The 16,248-nt window shown below is 48.1% G+C and overlaps 1 protein-coding gene across 2 annotated transcripts in view; it reads left to right on the top strand.

The window, feature by feature from the left end:
• Positions 1-16,248, top strand: part of FAM234B (family with sequence similarity 234 member B) — a 35,987-nt gene that overhangs the window by 15,235 nt on the left and 4,504 nt on the right. For both annotated transcript variants that reach the window (XM_082635467.1, XM_082635466.1), the window contains exons 4-11: positions 1,448-1,636; positions 3,103-3,233; positions 8,186-8,333; positions 8,661-8,802; positions 9,793-9,936; positions 10,113-10,194; positions 12,631-12,786; positions 15,217-15,334. In XM_082635467.1, the coding sequence (XP_082491593.1) occupies positions 1,448-1,636; positions 3,103-3,233; positions 8,186-8,333; positions 8,661-8,802; positions 9,793-9,936; positions 10,113-10,194; positions 12,631-12,786; positions 15,217-15,334 (1,110 nt within the window). The remainder of the gene's footprint in view (positions 1-1,447; positions 1,637-3,102; positions 3,234-8,185; positions 8,334-8,660; positions 8,803-9,792; positions 9,937-10,112; positions 10,195-12,630; positions 12,787-15,216; positions 15,335-16,248) is intronic.

Below are 16,248 nucleotides of genomic sequence, written 5' to 3'. Positions count from 1 at the left end.
TAAGTTTGCACAAGTATTCTTTCTTGACTGGTGCCAGATCAGCTGATTCTCTGGAACTCTAGACCAGGAGGACCTCCTGATCTTTGCTAGGTATAATCGTCAGGGATTTTGTTTGCTTGTTTCACTTTTTTGGCTGTGCCACTCGGCTTGTGGGATCTTAATTCCCTGACTAGGGATCGAACCCATGCCCACTGCATTGGAAGTGTGGAGTCTTAACCTCTGGACTGCCAGGGAAGTCCTCAGGTTTATTTTATTTATTTATTTATTTATTTTAACATCTTTATTGGAGTATAATTGCTCTACAATGGTGTGTTAGTTTCTGCAAAGTGAATCAGTTATACATGTACATACGTTCCCATATCTCTTCCCTGTTGCGTCTCCCTCCCTCTCACCCTCCCTATCCCACCCCTCCAGGTGGTCACAAAGCACCGATCTGATCTCCCTGTGCGATGCAGCTGCTTCCCACTAGCTATCTATTTTACATTTGGTAGTGTATATGTGTCCATGCCATTCTCTCACTTCGTCCCAGCATACCCTTCCCCCTCCTCATGTCCTCAAGTCCATTCTCTAGTAGGTCTGTGTCTTTATTCCTGTCCTGCCCCTAGGTTCTTCATCACCTTTTTTATTCCCCAGGTTTACTTTTTAAAGAGATTGTTTTCTGCTCTCAGGGAGCATTTGCTAGCGATGATTAGAATTCAGGTACTTTGCTTCCTGCTCTATACATATTCTAGATCAGTGTCAATTTTCTGAGCCTAGCTTTGCTTCCCATTTTTTTTTTGTTTGTTTGTTTCCAACCACTCCTTTTCCATATTCTTTTTTTTGTTGTTTGTTTGTTTTTTTTTGTTTTTTTACGCGGGCCTCTCACTGTTGTGGCCTCTCCCGTTGCGGAGCACAGGCTCCAGACGCGCAGGCTCAGCGGCCATGGCTCACAGGCCCGGCCGCTCCGCGGCATGTGGGATCTTCCCAGACTGGGGCACGAACCCGTGTCCCCTGCATTGGCAGGCGGACTCTCAACCACTGCGCCACCAGGGAAGCCCTCCATATTCTTGATTTTGCTCCTTTTATTCAGAAAGCACTTGGCTGCTAGATGTGCTCGGCGCTTTGCAGAGCACGGAGGATGCAGAAGTGAACGTGACAGGCTTTAGCCTGAAGGATGTCCCTGTTCAGCGGGGGCTAAGGTGACAGACACGACAAGTGTGTTGGGAGAGTAGAGGTGCACACGGGTTGCCTGGAGGATGTCGTCCTACATGCGAGATGTGTTGAACAGGTGTGACAAGTACTCTGTTTGCAGACCTCGTTGCCAGAAATACAGGAGGGAGCTGAGCACACAGGTCTAAGCTGCTGCCTTACCTCTGTTTCCTTTTGGTTTTCGAGCCCCGCCTCCCGCTCATCTCTCCTCCTTATCTCCTCTGCCTCCTGCCCTTTCTTGTCTCTTATGTGCTTTTAGGTGTCTCAAGGCCACCTGCTGTCCTCGTGTGCCTTTCGGGGATGAATGGCAGTACGCTCTGGTCTAGTCCCCTCCCCGAGGAGGCCCGAGATATTACCTGTCTGGATCTAATGCCAGGGAGAGTGGCCGAAACCATCTGCCTTGTGACGGGGACACACAAGATGTTCAGCGCATTCAACGCGACATCAGGTAAACATCACTGACTGCGGGGCTTCCCTGGTGGCACAGTGGTTGAGAATCCGCCTGCCAGTGTAGGGGACACGGGTTCGTGCCTGGTCTGGGAAGATCCCATGTGCCGTGGAGCAACTAAGCCCGTGTGCCACAACTAGTGAGCCTGTGCTCTAGAGCCCACGAGCCACAACTACTGAGTCCGTGTGCCACAGCTACTGAATCTGCGTGCCACAACTACTGAAGCCTGTGCGCCTGGAGCCCGTGCTCCGCAACAAGAGAAGCCACCGCAATGAGAAGCCCGCGCATTACAACGAAGAGTAACCCCGCTCGCTGCAACTAGAGAAAAGCCCACGCGCAGCAACGAAGACCCAACACAGCCAAAAAAAAAAAAAAAAAAAAAAAAAAAAATTACTGACCACGAGAGATCCCTGTTCCTGGGAGGCCTAATCTCAGGTTAGAACAGTCTGGTAGGGAAGGGACCGTTCCACTCTCCCATGGTGGGAGGTCTGATTTCCTCTCTGCAAGGTGGATATTAAGGGAAATAAGGAGAAAGGGTTTGAGCAGCGTGAGTAATAGATCCATGGTTCAACCTGCTTGGTGATAGGATGGGGCTAAACTCAGTTATCCAAACAGAACCTATCCCAAGGCTTTCAGTTTCTAAGTAATCTCCCTTCTCTGTTCTTTGTATAGAAGACCATGGAGCTTTTTCTCTTTGTATTCAATATTTGACACACAAGGGTTCATATGTAAACTTGGGCGTTAACCACTGAAAAATATGCCAGTGAAGAAACTAAGGTTTGTGGAGGCATGTTGATTTGGCCTCTTTTATCTTTTTATCACATTCAGACATACGTGACAAAAGGAATGGAAGAGAATCAAATATAATGAAGGCTCCTTACAGAGTCTTATACTTCCAGTATGCTCATTAACCTTCGACTTGAGTGAAGCTGAGTAAAATAGCCTCCTTCCTAGTTGTAAAGGTTGGAATTTGGGAGTGGGGTTCTTCTGAGTGAAAAAAAATTGCGTGTGAGTTAGCTCCAGCACTGAATTCATCTTGAAACCCTTTTATGATTTCTCTACTTATATGAACATATGGTAGAAGCAGCGAGTTGAGCTTCTGTTTGGCTGCCCAAACAGAACCCTGGATGGTTCCTTAGGAGTTGGAATCATCTCTAACAGATCAATTCCTCCACCCCAGACAAGTGGGCTCTTCTTTCTTAGAGAGTCTTCAGCATGTCCATGTTACCTAAAAAATTCAGGTGTGAAGTTATTACATGGGCTTGTTAGCCAGATACTTGAGGATTTCAGTTCATACTCCCTGCTCCATTTCTCCCCAGTAAGATAAAAATGAAAGGAAAAAGTATGTAGGAGTTGCTGTCTGTCATTCAGCCTGTTGAGTCTCTTTTCTGGCCTGGGAGCATTGCATCTGCCTTTTGCAGAGGCAGAAATCCCTAATTGTGATGAGTGTACTTATCTTTCCCCAGGGAAAGCCATTTGGACTTTAGACCCACACTACTTACCCAACGGTACCCTGGCTGCCCCAGGCGTGGTGCTGCCAGACCTGGATGAAGATGGCATTAGAGATCTCGCAGTTCTGGTCATTGGGGAATTGCAGGTATGCTCCATGTTAGGTGGTCCTTGTCTCTTACAGGGAAAGTGTCAACTTTGGTCATTTCCTAGTATCATCATTAGAAATGCTGCTTGAAACCTTCCCATTACAAGGGCTTAGGTTTAAATAAATTCTCTTTGTGAAATTAAGTGAATAAATTACCATTATGAACCCATTTTCCAGGTTCCATTGACCGACATGGCAGAGCTTGGGAGCCAGATAGGTCTATGTTTGAATTCCTGCTCTACTGCCCTTTGGCCTTGGGCAAGCCATAGAGCCTACCCCAGCCCTGGTTACTTCGTATGTAAAGCAGGGATGTTATTCTACTTGCAGGATGGTTATGAAAATTAGAACTAACATATATGAAATGCCCAGAGTGGCGCCTGTTTTTCACCAAGTGTACACATTGTTGGTTTTACTATATATATTTAACTTTTATTGCAATTATAAAACAATGAGACAGACGGATAGAAAGCTCATAAGATATATATAGAAAAAAAAATATAAGTCAAACAAGTAACAACTACAGCAACCAAAGAAAGAGTTGTCGTTTAAGCTGTGCCTGCAGATTTTGGTTCTGGTACAGTGGTCCCTAAATCATGCTTCTCAGTTAGGCTTTGCTGGAACTCCAGTGACCTGGAACTAGTTATTCTCTGCACAGATAAAATAATAGTAGGTTTTTTTTTCCCCCATAAATCACAGGAAAGAATATATTAATGGACAGAATTATCTCAATTTTAAGTTTTTATTCCTGAAGCTTTCCTCAGAGCTTCTGTCAAACTTTCTCTTAGACTTTTTCTCAGACTGTCTAGTGTGAGTCTGCCAGGAAAGGCTCGTGGACAACGATCAGCCAGGAATATTTGTGGGAAAATGTGGCTCCCGATCGTTGTGCCTCATTTGATAGCTTATTTTAATGTTAGTAGACCTTGTTGTGATGTTTGTAGTGTATATATGGAGTGGAGTTACAAAATCTGCAAGTAAAATTATTTAGAATGGAATTAAATCTATCAGTACTTTATGGTTTTCTGTCAAGAGCACCACCAGAGAGCTCCACCAGTCACAGGTGTCAGGAGCCCTGCTCTAGTACCTCAGATGAGGCTTTACGTTTGTGAGGTGAGAGAAAAGAAGATAGACAGTGAGCGACATTTCTGAAGGCTAGTCACCTTTAGGGGTCCTTTCTGTTTGTTTTTCTTCAACTGGTCTCAAAGTAGACCGAACCAAAATGTCAGGAATTCTTCACATAATCTTTTTGCATTCCAGTCACTGTGAATAAAGAGACCTGGGAGTAGGGAACATTTTAATGATGACATCCATCAGGGAGTGATTCTCAGAAGGTCCCAAAGTGGAAAGTATGGGGAGTTTCTTTTTTTTTTTAATTTAATTTTTATTTTATATTGGAGTATAGTTAATTTCCAATGTTGTGTTAGTTTCAGATGTACAGCAGAGTGATTCAGTTATACATATATATTATATCCATTCTTTTTCAGATTCTTTTCCCATATAGGTTATTATTATTTTTTTTAATCTTTATTGGAGTATAATTGCTTTACAATGGTGTGTTAGTTTCTGCTGTATAACAAAGTGCATCAGCTATACATGTACATATATCCCCATATCTCCTCCCTCTTGCGTCTCCCTCCCACCCTCCCTATCCCACCCCTCTAGGTGGTCACAAAGCACCAAGCCGATCTCCCTGTGCTATGCAGCTGCTTCCCACTAGCTATCTATTTTACATTTGGTAGTGTATATATGTCCATGCCACTCTCTCACTTCGTCCCAGCTTACCCTTCCCCCTCCCCGTGTCCTCAAGTCCATTCTCTATGTCTGCGTCTTTATTTCTCTCCTGTCCCTAGGTTCTTCAGAACTTTTTTTTTTTTTTTTTTTTAAGATTCCATATATATGTGTTAGCATACGGTATTTGTTTTTCTCTTTCTGACTTACTTCACTCTGCATGAGAGACTCTAGGTTCATCCACCTCACTACAAATAGAGGAGTTTCTTTTTTTTTTTTTTTTTTTTTGCGGTATGCGGGCCTCTCACTGTTGTGGCCTCCCCTGTTGCGGAGCACAGGCTCCGGATGCACAGGCTCCGGATGCACAGGCTCCGGATGCACAGGCTCCGGATGCGCAGGCCCAGCGGCCATGGCTCACGGGCCCAGCCGCTCCGCGGCATATGGGATCCTCCCAGACCGGGGCACGAACCCGTATCCCCTGCATCGGCAGGCGGACTCTCAACCACTGCGCCACCAGGGAGGCCCGAGGAGTTTCTTTTTAAAGGAATTATGGTTTTTAGCAGAAGCGTAGCAAGACAGTGAACAGGTTTATGTGTCCCGAACAAGTTTAAAAATCTTGGCCTTGACATCACTCTGTCTTCTAGCCAGCGATGGTGGACGGGATGACAGTTCAGGTCTGACTGAGGGACCCTCCCTAGCAAGGGGGCTCTGTTACAGGAATGGCTTCTCACCTGCTTCTACTCTGTGCCTTTTTTGGTGGTGGAGGGAGGGGATATGGTGGTGCAGGGAGGGGATATGGACTAGTCTCCATTCTGCCTGGAAAATGATAGGCAAGACTGGAAAAATCTTGGAGAAGTGGTGGGTTCAGAGCAGTAGCTTCACCTTCATACTGACTTTTCTGACCTCTATACCAGCAAAAAAGAACCTGAGGAACGTGTTTGCTCTGAGCTGCAGATGTGGAAGGAGGAATGAGATGTATTAGGTCTATGATATAGAGGGGCGGCATTCTTAGATCTGGGGCTGGAGTGAGGTGGGCTTGGGACACCTGGACATGGTTGGGGTTAGAGAACGGATCTGGGCTAGCATGTCAGTGGGAAGGGACCTTAGAGGCCGTGAAGTTAACCCTCTCACACTGCGCTACAGTCGCTGATACACTGTTCCAAATACATTGGCACCCATTCCCTCTGAGTCCTCAGGCTGATGGCAATAGTGCTCATTTGTGAGACAGTCCAGTTTGTTCTTGGCCCACTCTAGAAAATTCTTATTGGTGAGAAATTTGCTTTCTCATAGCTTCCATTCATGGTGCCGGCTTCAGCTCCATAGAATACTCTGAATCTAATCCTCTTTCTACATGAAAGCCCTTTTGCTGGAAGCCTGGTCTCTCTAAAGCCTGCTATTCTCAAGGCTAAACAGTCCCAATTTCTCACACTGTTCCTCATGCAAAATGATCCAGACCCCTCTCTTTCTTGATTTCTTTTTTCACTACACTTTGTCTGTATCTCTTTTATAATATGGTACCCATAAATGAAAACAGTATTCTATTTGTAATATAACCAGTTATATCAACATAAGGACATTGTTGCTTCTTTTGATATAGACTCTGTATATCTATAAATGCAGCCAAAGGCTGTGATAGCCTTTCTAAGAATCAGTTTTTGTTTATAACCTGTTAAAATGCCGTCTTTTTTCCCTACTTCTTTCATTTTTTCCTTCCAGTTTTATTGAGATATAATTGGCATACAGCACTGTATAAGTTTAAGGTGTGCAGTATCATGATCTGACTTATGTACATCATGAAATGGTGACCACAGTAAGTTTAGTGAACATCCATCATCTCGTATTGATACAAAATTAAAGAAATAGAAAAACATTTTTCCTTGTGGTGAGAACTCTTAGGATTTACTCTCTTAACTTTTGTATATAACGTACAGCAGTGTTAATTATGTTTACCATGCTGTGCATTATATCCCTAGTACTTATTTATCTTATAAGTGGAAGTTTGTACCTTTTGGCTGCCTTCATCCCATCCTCTCTCCTACCATCCCTCCCTCTAGTAACCACAAATCTGATCTCTTTTTCTATGAGTTTATTTGTTTTTGAAGTATAACTGACCTACAACACTGTGTTGGTTCCTGGCGAACAACTTACTGATTTGATATTTCTATACATTTCAAAATGACCACCACGATAAGTCTTGTTACCATAAAATACCCACGTCTTAATTAACGGCCTAATCTTTTCTTCCAGATTTTGACCCATCTTCCAGTCTAAGACTTTTGGGAATTTTGAGTTTGTCAAACAGCATATTACCTATCGCTCTCAGCTTTGTGATAAACTTGAATTCTGTTCATTCAGGTCTTTGATAAGAATGATTAATAGGAATGAGATAATAGCTGGGTGCTGTGACATTCCACTGAAACCTCCGTCTGGGTTGGCATTGGCCCTTTCTCAGGGTACACTGAGAACCACATTTCTTTATCTTGTCCATAAGAATTCATGATGATAAACTCTGTCAAAAGCTTTACTGAAGTCAAGATATCGATGTAGTCCTTATATGTCCCAACCAGTGACTCTATTCCCAAGAGAAAATCCTCTAGTGCAGGGGTTGGCAAACTATGGCCTGCAGTTTGTTTTCATTAAGTTTTATTGGGACGCAGTCACGCCTGCTCATTCATGTATTATCTATGGCTGCTCTCACGCTAGAGTGGCAGAATAGAGTAACTGCTACGGAAACCATCTGGCTGGCAAAACATAAAATATTTACTGTCTGGCACTTCGCAGAAGAGGTTTGCTGATCTCTGCTTGATAGTGAGGTTGATAGTGGCCGGGCCAGACGTGTGTGTCATGATGGGGGCACACTGCCTGCGCTGATTCTGCTGGGACCAAATGTTACTGGGGATTTCTGGGTATGGGGGTAGAGACCGGGGGTCGGCTGTACTCTGTTCAGCTCTAGGCTAGAGTTCTTTGCCTCAGGAGACTGCTTGTCAGCAACAACTGTGCTTTGGAGAACTTGCCCGAGCTACCGTCTAACAAGGGAATGGGGCATTTGCCCCACTTTCCAACTTCCAGGGAAATAGAACGAAGTGGGCTTGGCTTTGGGTTTTCCAGCTTTGGGAGGTGTTTCTGACCTCTTAGCTAATAAGGAAGCAATGACTATCTAGAGAAATGATTTGATTCGGAAACGATAAGGCTTCTATGGATTCAACACGTGTCTTTTACTTCGTCAGCCAGATCTGTGCTTTCTGCTGGTGTCTGGCCGGACAGGGAGTCCCATGGGCCGACCCGTGAAGTACAACATCGTCGGAGTGGGGAACCTGATCGGCCCTCAGGTTTACATCACCACCAGCGGGGCTGCCTACGTCCTGTTTGGCTTTGGTAAGAAGCAAGGCTCATTTTTGCTACTGTCCGCATGGGTGTATGGTGAGGCCTCCCTGTGTGACGTAGAGAAAGGCTGGAGTCACTGACACCGGCCCTCTGTCACCTTCTCTGCCCGGGCCCCCTGCCGCAGGGCATTCACTCTTCTCCAATGAGAAGCTCTGCCCAGCGTCCACTTAAGCACTTCCCCACTCATCCCCTGCTGGGCCGGGCGGGCTGTGTTGGACCCATCCACCTGCCCAGGCTCTGGGTCTCTCGCTCCCATCCTCACCCTGGGAGAGTGCTGTAAAGTTCACCTTCTCCGTGTTGGTTCTTCTGTGCTGCTAGGAAATATCCAGGCTGTCGCCCTGCGGGACATTTTTGTTCAGGCCCAAAATCGAGACCGCTTACCACCTTCCCTGCAGATAGACGAGCCCGAGTGGGAGAGGCGGAGATCCACCAACCTGTCTGAGCTCATTGACATTTACAGGTGGGCAGCCGTCTGGCCCCGTCCCAGTGAGACCAAGTCATTGTCTGGTTGGGCTGGTGAACACGTGGGCAGAGGTTTGGGGGGAAAACAGTGCTGGCCTTCATATACCACCTTCTGATCTGGTTAAGGGGAGTTACTCTTCTCTTGGTGAGATAAAGCATTGACGTCTACCTGTGGGTGACCATGGCGTGTGATCACTTCGCACCTGGGCGGCGAAGAAGGATATATGTTTGGCGTGGCAGTCAGAGCAGGTCAGGGTGAGACTGGGGAACCTCAGGTAGGGAGATAGATTTATTTAACACAGCTGCTTGTAAAACTGTGCTGAAGGATCGGCCTTACTTTTCTCTTAGTTGAAGAATCACTTTGGCAGAAGCAAGGGCAGCATCCATGAAATCTTATTTTTTTTTCTTGTTTATTTCTTAACTAAAAGCATGTTGTTTGTTATCTACCGTGGATTTTACTCATTTCACCCCGGGCCTGGGTAATAATTGTCTTCGTTCTTTTCCTCCCAGAAGCTTCAGATCATTTTCTAGCATTTTCTTAGGCAGTATCACATTGTGTCAGTGCATTTGACAGATGTTAAATAGAGTAGTCCCGGTTGTACAGAGGGAGAAGTGATTGGATGCAGTGTAGAGCCTGAGCAGCTGTCCGAGCTTAATGACAGTTTCAGGCATCCTGTCCCGACCTCCGTCTCCTTCCCTGCCCCTGTCCTCAGCTCTGTTATCTTTCCCAGAGCATCCAGTGTGAGATGCACTTCTCCTGTCAGTTCCTTCTGAACTTGCCTGAATTTTCTAGGGCTCCTTGGTTTCTAAAGAAACCAAGAAAAGCAGATTCAACCGGAATGACTGAGTGCCCTGCTTGACAAGACACGGGTGGAAGACACATGCAAGGGTCTATGCAAACATGTACGCTGAGAGCAAAAGCCAGAATAAGCAGGGCAGGAATCTCATCCAAGCCTGAGACTAACTGTCGGGGTCTTGTTTAACTCAGTGATGGAGTGGAGCTCCTCCAGATAGTGAAGGTGCCGGATTCCAACAGCAGCAACCTCCTGATCACAACCAGACAAGGCCTTGTCCTGCTTCAGGGGCAAAATCTCACACCTTCCTGGACCTTGAGCCTCCAAGGCCTGCGCAGGTTGGCAGTGTGCTCCTCCTCATGTCTGCTTTTTTGTTCCACTTGCCCACGTTTCAAAGTCACCCAGAATGCTTGCTTGATATCCGGGGCTAGTGCAAGGGAAGGGGGCGGGAAGGAGTTCGGTTCTCCTCTTTTCCTCCTTTGCTTCTGATCACTCACGTTGTTCTCACTTGCAGCCAGCCTACTCCTGGGTATTTCACGGATGATGAGACGTTAGACTTCCTGCTGCAGATACCGAATGGAGTTGGGCTGAAAAAGGTAAAACCTGGGGACTCAAGATCAGTCAAAACATATATCCAGTATAAACTTGGTGTCCAGCCCTGCGCTAGGCATCGTGAGAGATAAAAGGAACCTAAAATATGGTCTCTTCCTTCAAAGAGCTCCAAGTCTAGCTGAATGGATAAAATGAAAAGTCACAATGCAGTGCTAAACTCTACAGCATCAGAAGCTTTTCTAGTTGCCCTCCTTCCTATGCAGGCATTCCTCCTGGATTCTCAATGTACAGGAGCCTTCTGAAGTCTCTTGATGGGGAAAGGCAGGTATAAATAAATGTACTACTTCAGTACACATACTCCTAGATTTCACAGAAGGTGGGCTAGCCGGGGTGGCTAGGCTGTTACGGAGGACTTCATAAAGGCAGGAAAGGTGAGCAGAGCCTTGCAGCTGAACTGTGTTTCTGGAGGAGGGTGGGCAGGCAGGCAGGCAGGCAGGGGCTCCAGCTTCCTGAGATAGACGGTAGGGTGTGTTCCAAGGACACAAGTAGGTCATTCTGATTTTATGTCAGGTTGTACATTGTGAGGATTTAATGACTGGATAGACAGTTTTCATTCCTTTAACATTACAGGCAGAATTCGAGTTTTTAAAATTTCTTTTTTTTTATAATCGACTGAGCGTTTTGGTTCATCTTCAGCATGAAATATGTGTTTATATACGATCGTACCCTGTTCCCTGAGAGTGACTTCAACAAACTCTTAATCACTGCCTCTCACGTATGCGAGATTCTGTGCCAGGGGCGCAGATGATGGCTGTGGAGACACAGCATCAATGAGAACAAGCCACTGCCTCGTGTGGTTCAGTCACCGGGGGGCCTGTGCCGCATATGTCGTGGTAAGTGCTGGAACGGAAGTTCGCACGACGCCACAGGGATGTGGGGAGCAGGTGGAGGGAAGGGTGTCGAGAGATGCTTCCCGTCGGTTGGGCGTTAGATGTGCAGAGTCACGAGAGGAGAGAAGAGGTTTGCTGGATGGATATAGGAGGCTGGGCGGAGGGGCCTTGCTAACAGAGCGGTCAGGACGCGCTCAGCTGCTGGAGGGCCTGAAGGCCAGGCTGCGGAATTCAGATGAGGCGTAGAGCCTAGGGTTATTTAGTCCTGAGTAGGGGACAGATCTGAGGACACAAGTACCGCTTCGGGGAGAGCCTTCCAGCAGTGCTGGACAGGAGGGAAGCAGTGCCTGAGTGTGTTTCAAAGATAATTCAGGTAGAGACTGAAATGTCCGTTGGCTTTCCCAGCAGGATGAAGGAAGAAGGGTACATACGGGTTGGTTTAGAGCTGAGATGCTGAGGGTTCAGGCTTGGGTGTTAGTCCCTGATCCACTACTAATTGGTGACCTTGGGCAGATGACACAGTCTCACCCAGCTGTAGTTTCCGCATCTGTGAAACGGGAGTAATAAGGGTTGTCTTGCCTTCATAGGGTTGTCGTGACAGTTAAATGGAATAATATGTGTCACTGGCTAAAGTGTTTTAGTGCAGTGTCTCTAGACTTCTTTTCTCCCCGAGACTAATGAAGGGAATCGTGGACTGCTGGCCTGCTTCCCCTCTGCTTGCTCGCGGCGAAGCAGGGTCTGATCCTGGGCAGAGAACGGCAGGCCCAGGACACTGGGGGCACAGGGAGGGGACTGTCGAAGGAGGTGCAAGGCAGAGACACTGAGGAGAGAGGCCGTGGAGATGCTGGGGCTGGAGGTGGTGGGGGAGTTTCTTGGGGAGTTTGGCAAAGGAGAGGCTGTTTTGTTCTAGAACTGTTCGGTGTGAGGTATTTGGAGTGACAGGAGACACAAGTGTTGCCAGGGATTATAAATCTAATCCCCTTAATTATCCCTTGAGAGATGCAACTAAGGAGTGAATGTTTCTCTTAATTTTATGTTTTTGTGCCTGTTCAGACTATGCTCTTTTAAATTTGAGACTCCCTTTAGGCTGAGCTGCACCTGCCAGGACGCACACGACAGAGTCAAACTTGTAAATCTTTTAGCCCAGGGGACGGGACAGAGCTGTCACCGAATCATGTTCCCCGTAATCATAATCGTGGCAGCTGCATCGCTGGAGGGAAGGGATGAGGGTCGGGTTTCAGCCCCTCCACGGTGGGATGGCTGCTCCATCCAGGACTGTCCCGAATGCAGAATAATCAGCGTCAATTCCTGTCCCTGAGCCTCCATCTCCTCATCTGAGGACACGAGGAGGCCTAGATGACTTATAATGTCCCTTCTCACCTGGGAAGGCTGCAGTCCTTTAGACTCTATCTAGGGTCCTGGGCTTAGCTGCTATTTAGCGCTCTCTGAACACCCCGTTGTTTGCATCTGGTAAGCTCCGCCTGTTAACATATGTGGTATTTGCATGTCCGTGGGTTTTTGTTTGGGTGCGCCTGTGTTTTCCGCTGTCTCTCTGAGGATGGCCTGTGCTCACCGTCTTCTCTTCTGCAGGTGATGGTGGTGGATGGGGACTCTGGCATGGTTGCTTGGAGTTACAGCATTCCATGTCACATGGAAGAAACCCCGGCCACCTCAGCCGCCGCTGTGGACCAGAAGTCTGTCTTCCTCTTCTGGGCTGAAGGGCTGTCAGCTGCATCGCCCAATCCTGTGAGTGAGCCTGGGAGGGTCCCTCTGTCACTTAATCAGATGGCAGCAGCTGTCGGGGCTGACTGGGTCCGGAGGTGCTATTAGACCAGCCGCGCTTCCAAGCAGTTGTGGGTAGAGACGAAACAGCCCTCCCGTGGGCAGGACAGGAACCTGCTTCCTTCTGAGCTGTGCTCCGTCTGCTTTGCCTTTCCGCTGAGCAGCGAAAGCTGACAACGGCTCCCAGCTACTGGCTCCTGACGGTGGGAGGCGTAGGTAGAGGGTGAAGTCTAGACTCATATTTACAGATGATTCCTATGTGCTGCAGCTGTTGAAGAGAAATCACCATGCCTGGTCCGCAGTGGGCAGGGAGGGTTTCATGGGGGCTGAGGCTGGGCTTTGAGGTGAATCAGCTGAGATTTCAGAAATGGGCGGGGCCGCAGGGTGGCAAAGCAGAGGTGGTGGGGGACGCTGGGCTGAAGGTGAGGGTTCACCTGGGGGATCACGGGAGAGAAGCTCCGATACACGGAAGGCAGGTTTGAGAATGTCTTAAATACTGTCCTGCAGCACTTTAACGGGGTTGAGGAGGCACGGGGCCACCTCTACAAGGTGCCTGGGGATTTTGAGTAAGACTCATCCTGATTTAGTCCAGTTAAACACAGCTGACCAGCACCTACTGTGTACCAGGGACCTCGAGGTAAACTAGGAACAGTGCTGCCCTCTGCAGGAGAAGACGGATGGTCCCTGGCGATCCGGTAGCCTGACAGAAGGAGAGTCCTGCGTTCATTAGCCCTGTGCTCGAGGACTTAACTATTTTGAGTCTCATGCTCTTTATTCGTTAATGAAGATGCTAACATGGTCCCTTGCTTTCGGATCAGATTTCCATAAATGGTTGTCCTAACTCTGCAGTTCCCTGACATGTGAATGTGGGCAATCTACCTAACATTTAACTTCCCGGTTTCCTCCTTTAATAAAATGAGGGGCTCGGATCAGAGGACTGTCAAATGTAAGTGTCTATACATGACCACAAAACAAAGGCATGTTTCCAGTGCTGTAATAGAGGTGCACATAGGAAGTTTAGATGGACGCACAAAGGGAGGGGGGTAGTCATTTTGTTGGGGGCGATTAGGGAGCTTTTCTTGAAAGAGGTGGCATCGAGTTGGGGACCTCCGGACAAGAAGTGTTTTCATGTGTGGAAATGGGCTCACGAGGAAGACGTCTAAGGGGGAATAAGATTGGCCAAGGTCAGGTAAAGTCAAGTGAAGCATGTGTTTGTTTCACAGACGTTCTTAGAGCATGGGGTGCATAGGCATATAATCGTAGGAGGCCAAGAAAGGCAGATTGGGGTTGAAAGGCATTAGACCTTGGTTTTCACGCTAAGGAGTTCGGGCTCCGTGCCACGGGCAGTGAGGAGGGCGTTGGGCTATTTCCTTGTCGTGTTAGCTGAGCCGGTGCTGGGATCCTGAGGTGTGTGGGAAAGCCCTCTTCTGCTCTGTGACAGCGGTGGGAGCGCACCGCGAGCTTCCCGCACACATGTCCCCTCCCCTGCTGACAGTGTGGAAGCAGGGCTGACACTCACTTCAGTTGTGTCGAGCGGGGGCTACTCTTCGTTGCGGTGCACGGGCTTCTCACTGTGGTGGCTTCTCTTGTTGCGGAGCACGGGCTCTAGGCGCGCGGGCTTCAGTAGCTGTGGCTCGTGGGCTCAGTAGTTGTGACTCACGGGCTCTAGAGCGCAGGCTCAGTAGTTGTGGTGCACGGGTTTAGTTACTCTGCAGCATGTGGGATCTTCCCGGACCAGGGCTCGAACCCATGTCCCCTGCATTGGCATGTGGATTCTTAACCACTGCACCACCAGGGAAGTCCCTGATGTGCATTTTTTTCTGCCGTCGGGGGTCAGGAGATTGACACTCAGGCCTTGGAATTTTTATTTTATGATTAGTGAGTTCTGTTTGGTCCATTCCTGTTTATTTCAGGAACAGATAAGATTTTTGTGATTTTTTTTAACCTGACTCTTGCGATTGGCTTCAATATCCAGTGAAAGCAAATGTCTTTGGCTCAATATATTTTTTTTAATATGCAGAGTTTGCCTCCACGAAGCCCCCCTGCCTGCTGTCAGGGAAGAACCTGTTCCTAACACTCCGTTGGCACCAGACTGCGAGGGCCCCCATCAGTTTCTCTCCTGGGGCATGCCCATTTTCTTTCTTCCTTTCTTTTTCTTATAAGCGAGAAAGCATTTTCTAGCTCTAGTGGTTTGAAGAAGTTAGTGTTTAATCGGTGTTTTCTGCTCTTGGAAATGACATGTCTCTGGTATGTGGGAGTTTCTCTCAAACACACCCTCATAGCTGGGATCGCAGGGGATGAGTAATCACCACCGTCTCCACCACCCTTTCATCTGAGGGACATCGTACGCCGGTGTGTGGACTGACCTTTGCTCTCACTGTTGCTCGTTTTCAGGATGTCGTCCTAGGAACCGAGCCACCCAGCCTTCACCACCTGTACCTCCTGCATCCAGCCTTCCCCTCCATTCTTCTGGATCTGGCCAATGCCACCGGCACCGTGACGGCTTCAGAGGGTAAGTCCCGGGGACGGTGGGGTCTGTGTACACAGAGGAGGGGGAGGGGATGTGCTGGCCGTGGTGAGGGTGATACCATCATCCCACCAAGGGGAGGGTGTGTGCCTGCAGGTGACAGCAGGATGAGTGTGCCGAGCTGCTCCCATGCATTTCCCCTGGTGGCCCTGGTGCCCGGGGCAGTCGCCTGAGAGCGCCCTCTGGGGGGAGCACCCGGCTCACGGGGTGAGGGCCCACAGCCTCCAAACATGCTGGAAGCTGCGGGGCAGTGTTATCCCATCCCCAAGGGTCCACGGAGCTACTGTTTCAGCAGATGTTTACCGAGCATCAGCCATACACCAGGCACTGTGCCCGGTGCTGGGAATACAAATCAGACTAGTTTCTCGACCTTGTAGAAGCTTAGGACCTGGAATTCACTGCAAAGGATAAAGCAGAGGCAGGATGTTTCCTCAGGGCATTCTTTTAGGCTCAGTAGAGACTTTCTTTGGACTAAAGTGCACATGACCATCGCATAGAAACCGGCGCCAGGAGAAAAAGGGAAAAAGAAAAATCACCCATAATCTGATCACTCATAACCGCCGTTAACATTTGGAAGTGTTCTGCGTTATATGTGCATCTAAATAATATCACAGAGCAAAACTGGGATCACATATTAGAGACCTGTAATGCAAAGCCCCGGAAAGTCGGCCACCGCAGCTGGTCTGGGATCGTCCGATGGTCCCTTCCTTGGAGGGTCCCGTCCCACGCTGGCCTCTGGGAGTCTGCAGTCCTGCTGGGGCCGGCCAGGCTGGCCATGGTTCCTTTCTTTACTTCTTTTCCGTATTCGCTTGCCATTCAGAGACTTGCTGTCTCCTTACAAACTCGTTTGCCTTGAAAGTGAGGTTGGTGCTGTGACTCTGGGCCCACTGGGCTGCACT

The sequence above is a fragment of the Mesoplodon mirus genome (assembly GCF_964341445.2).
Source record: "Mesoplodon mirus genome assembly, chromosome: 11".
NCBI classification, from domain to species: domain Eukaryota; kingdom Metazoa; phylum Chordata; class Mammalia; order Artiodactyla; family Ziphiidae; genus Mesoplodon; species Mesoplodon mirus.
This window is presented reverse-complemented; position numbering and strand designations above follow the sequence as displayed.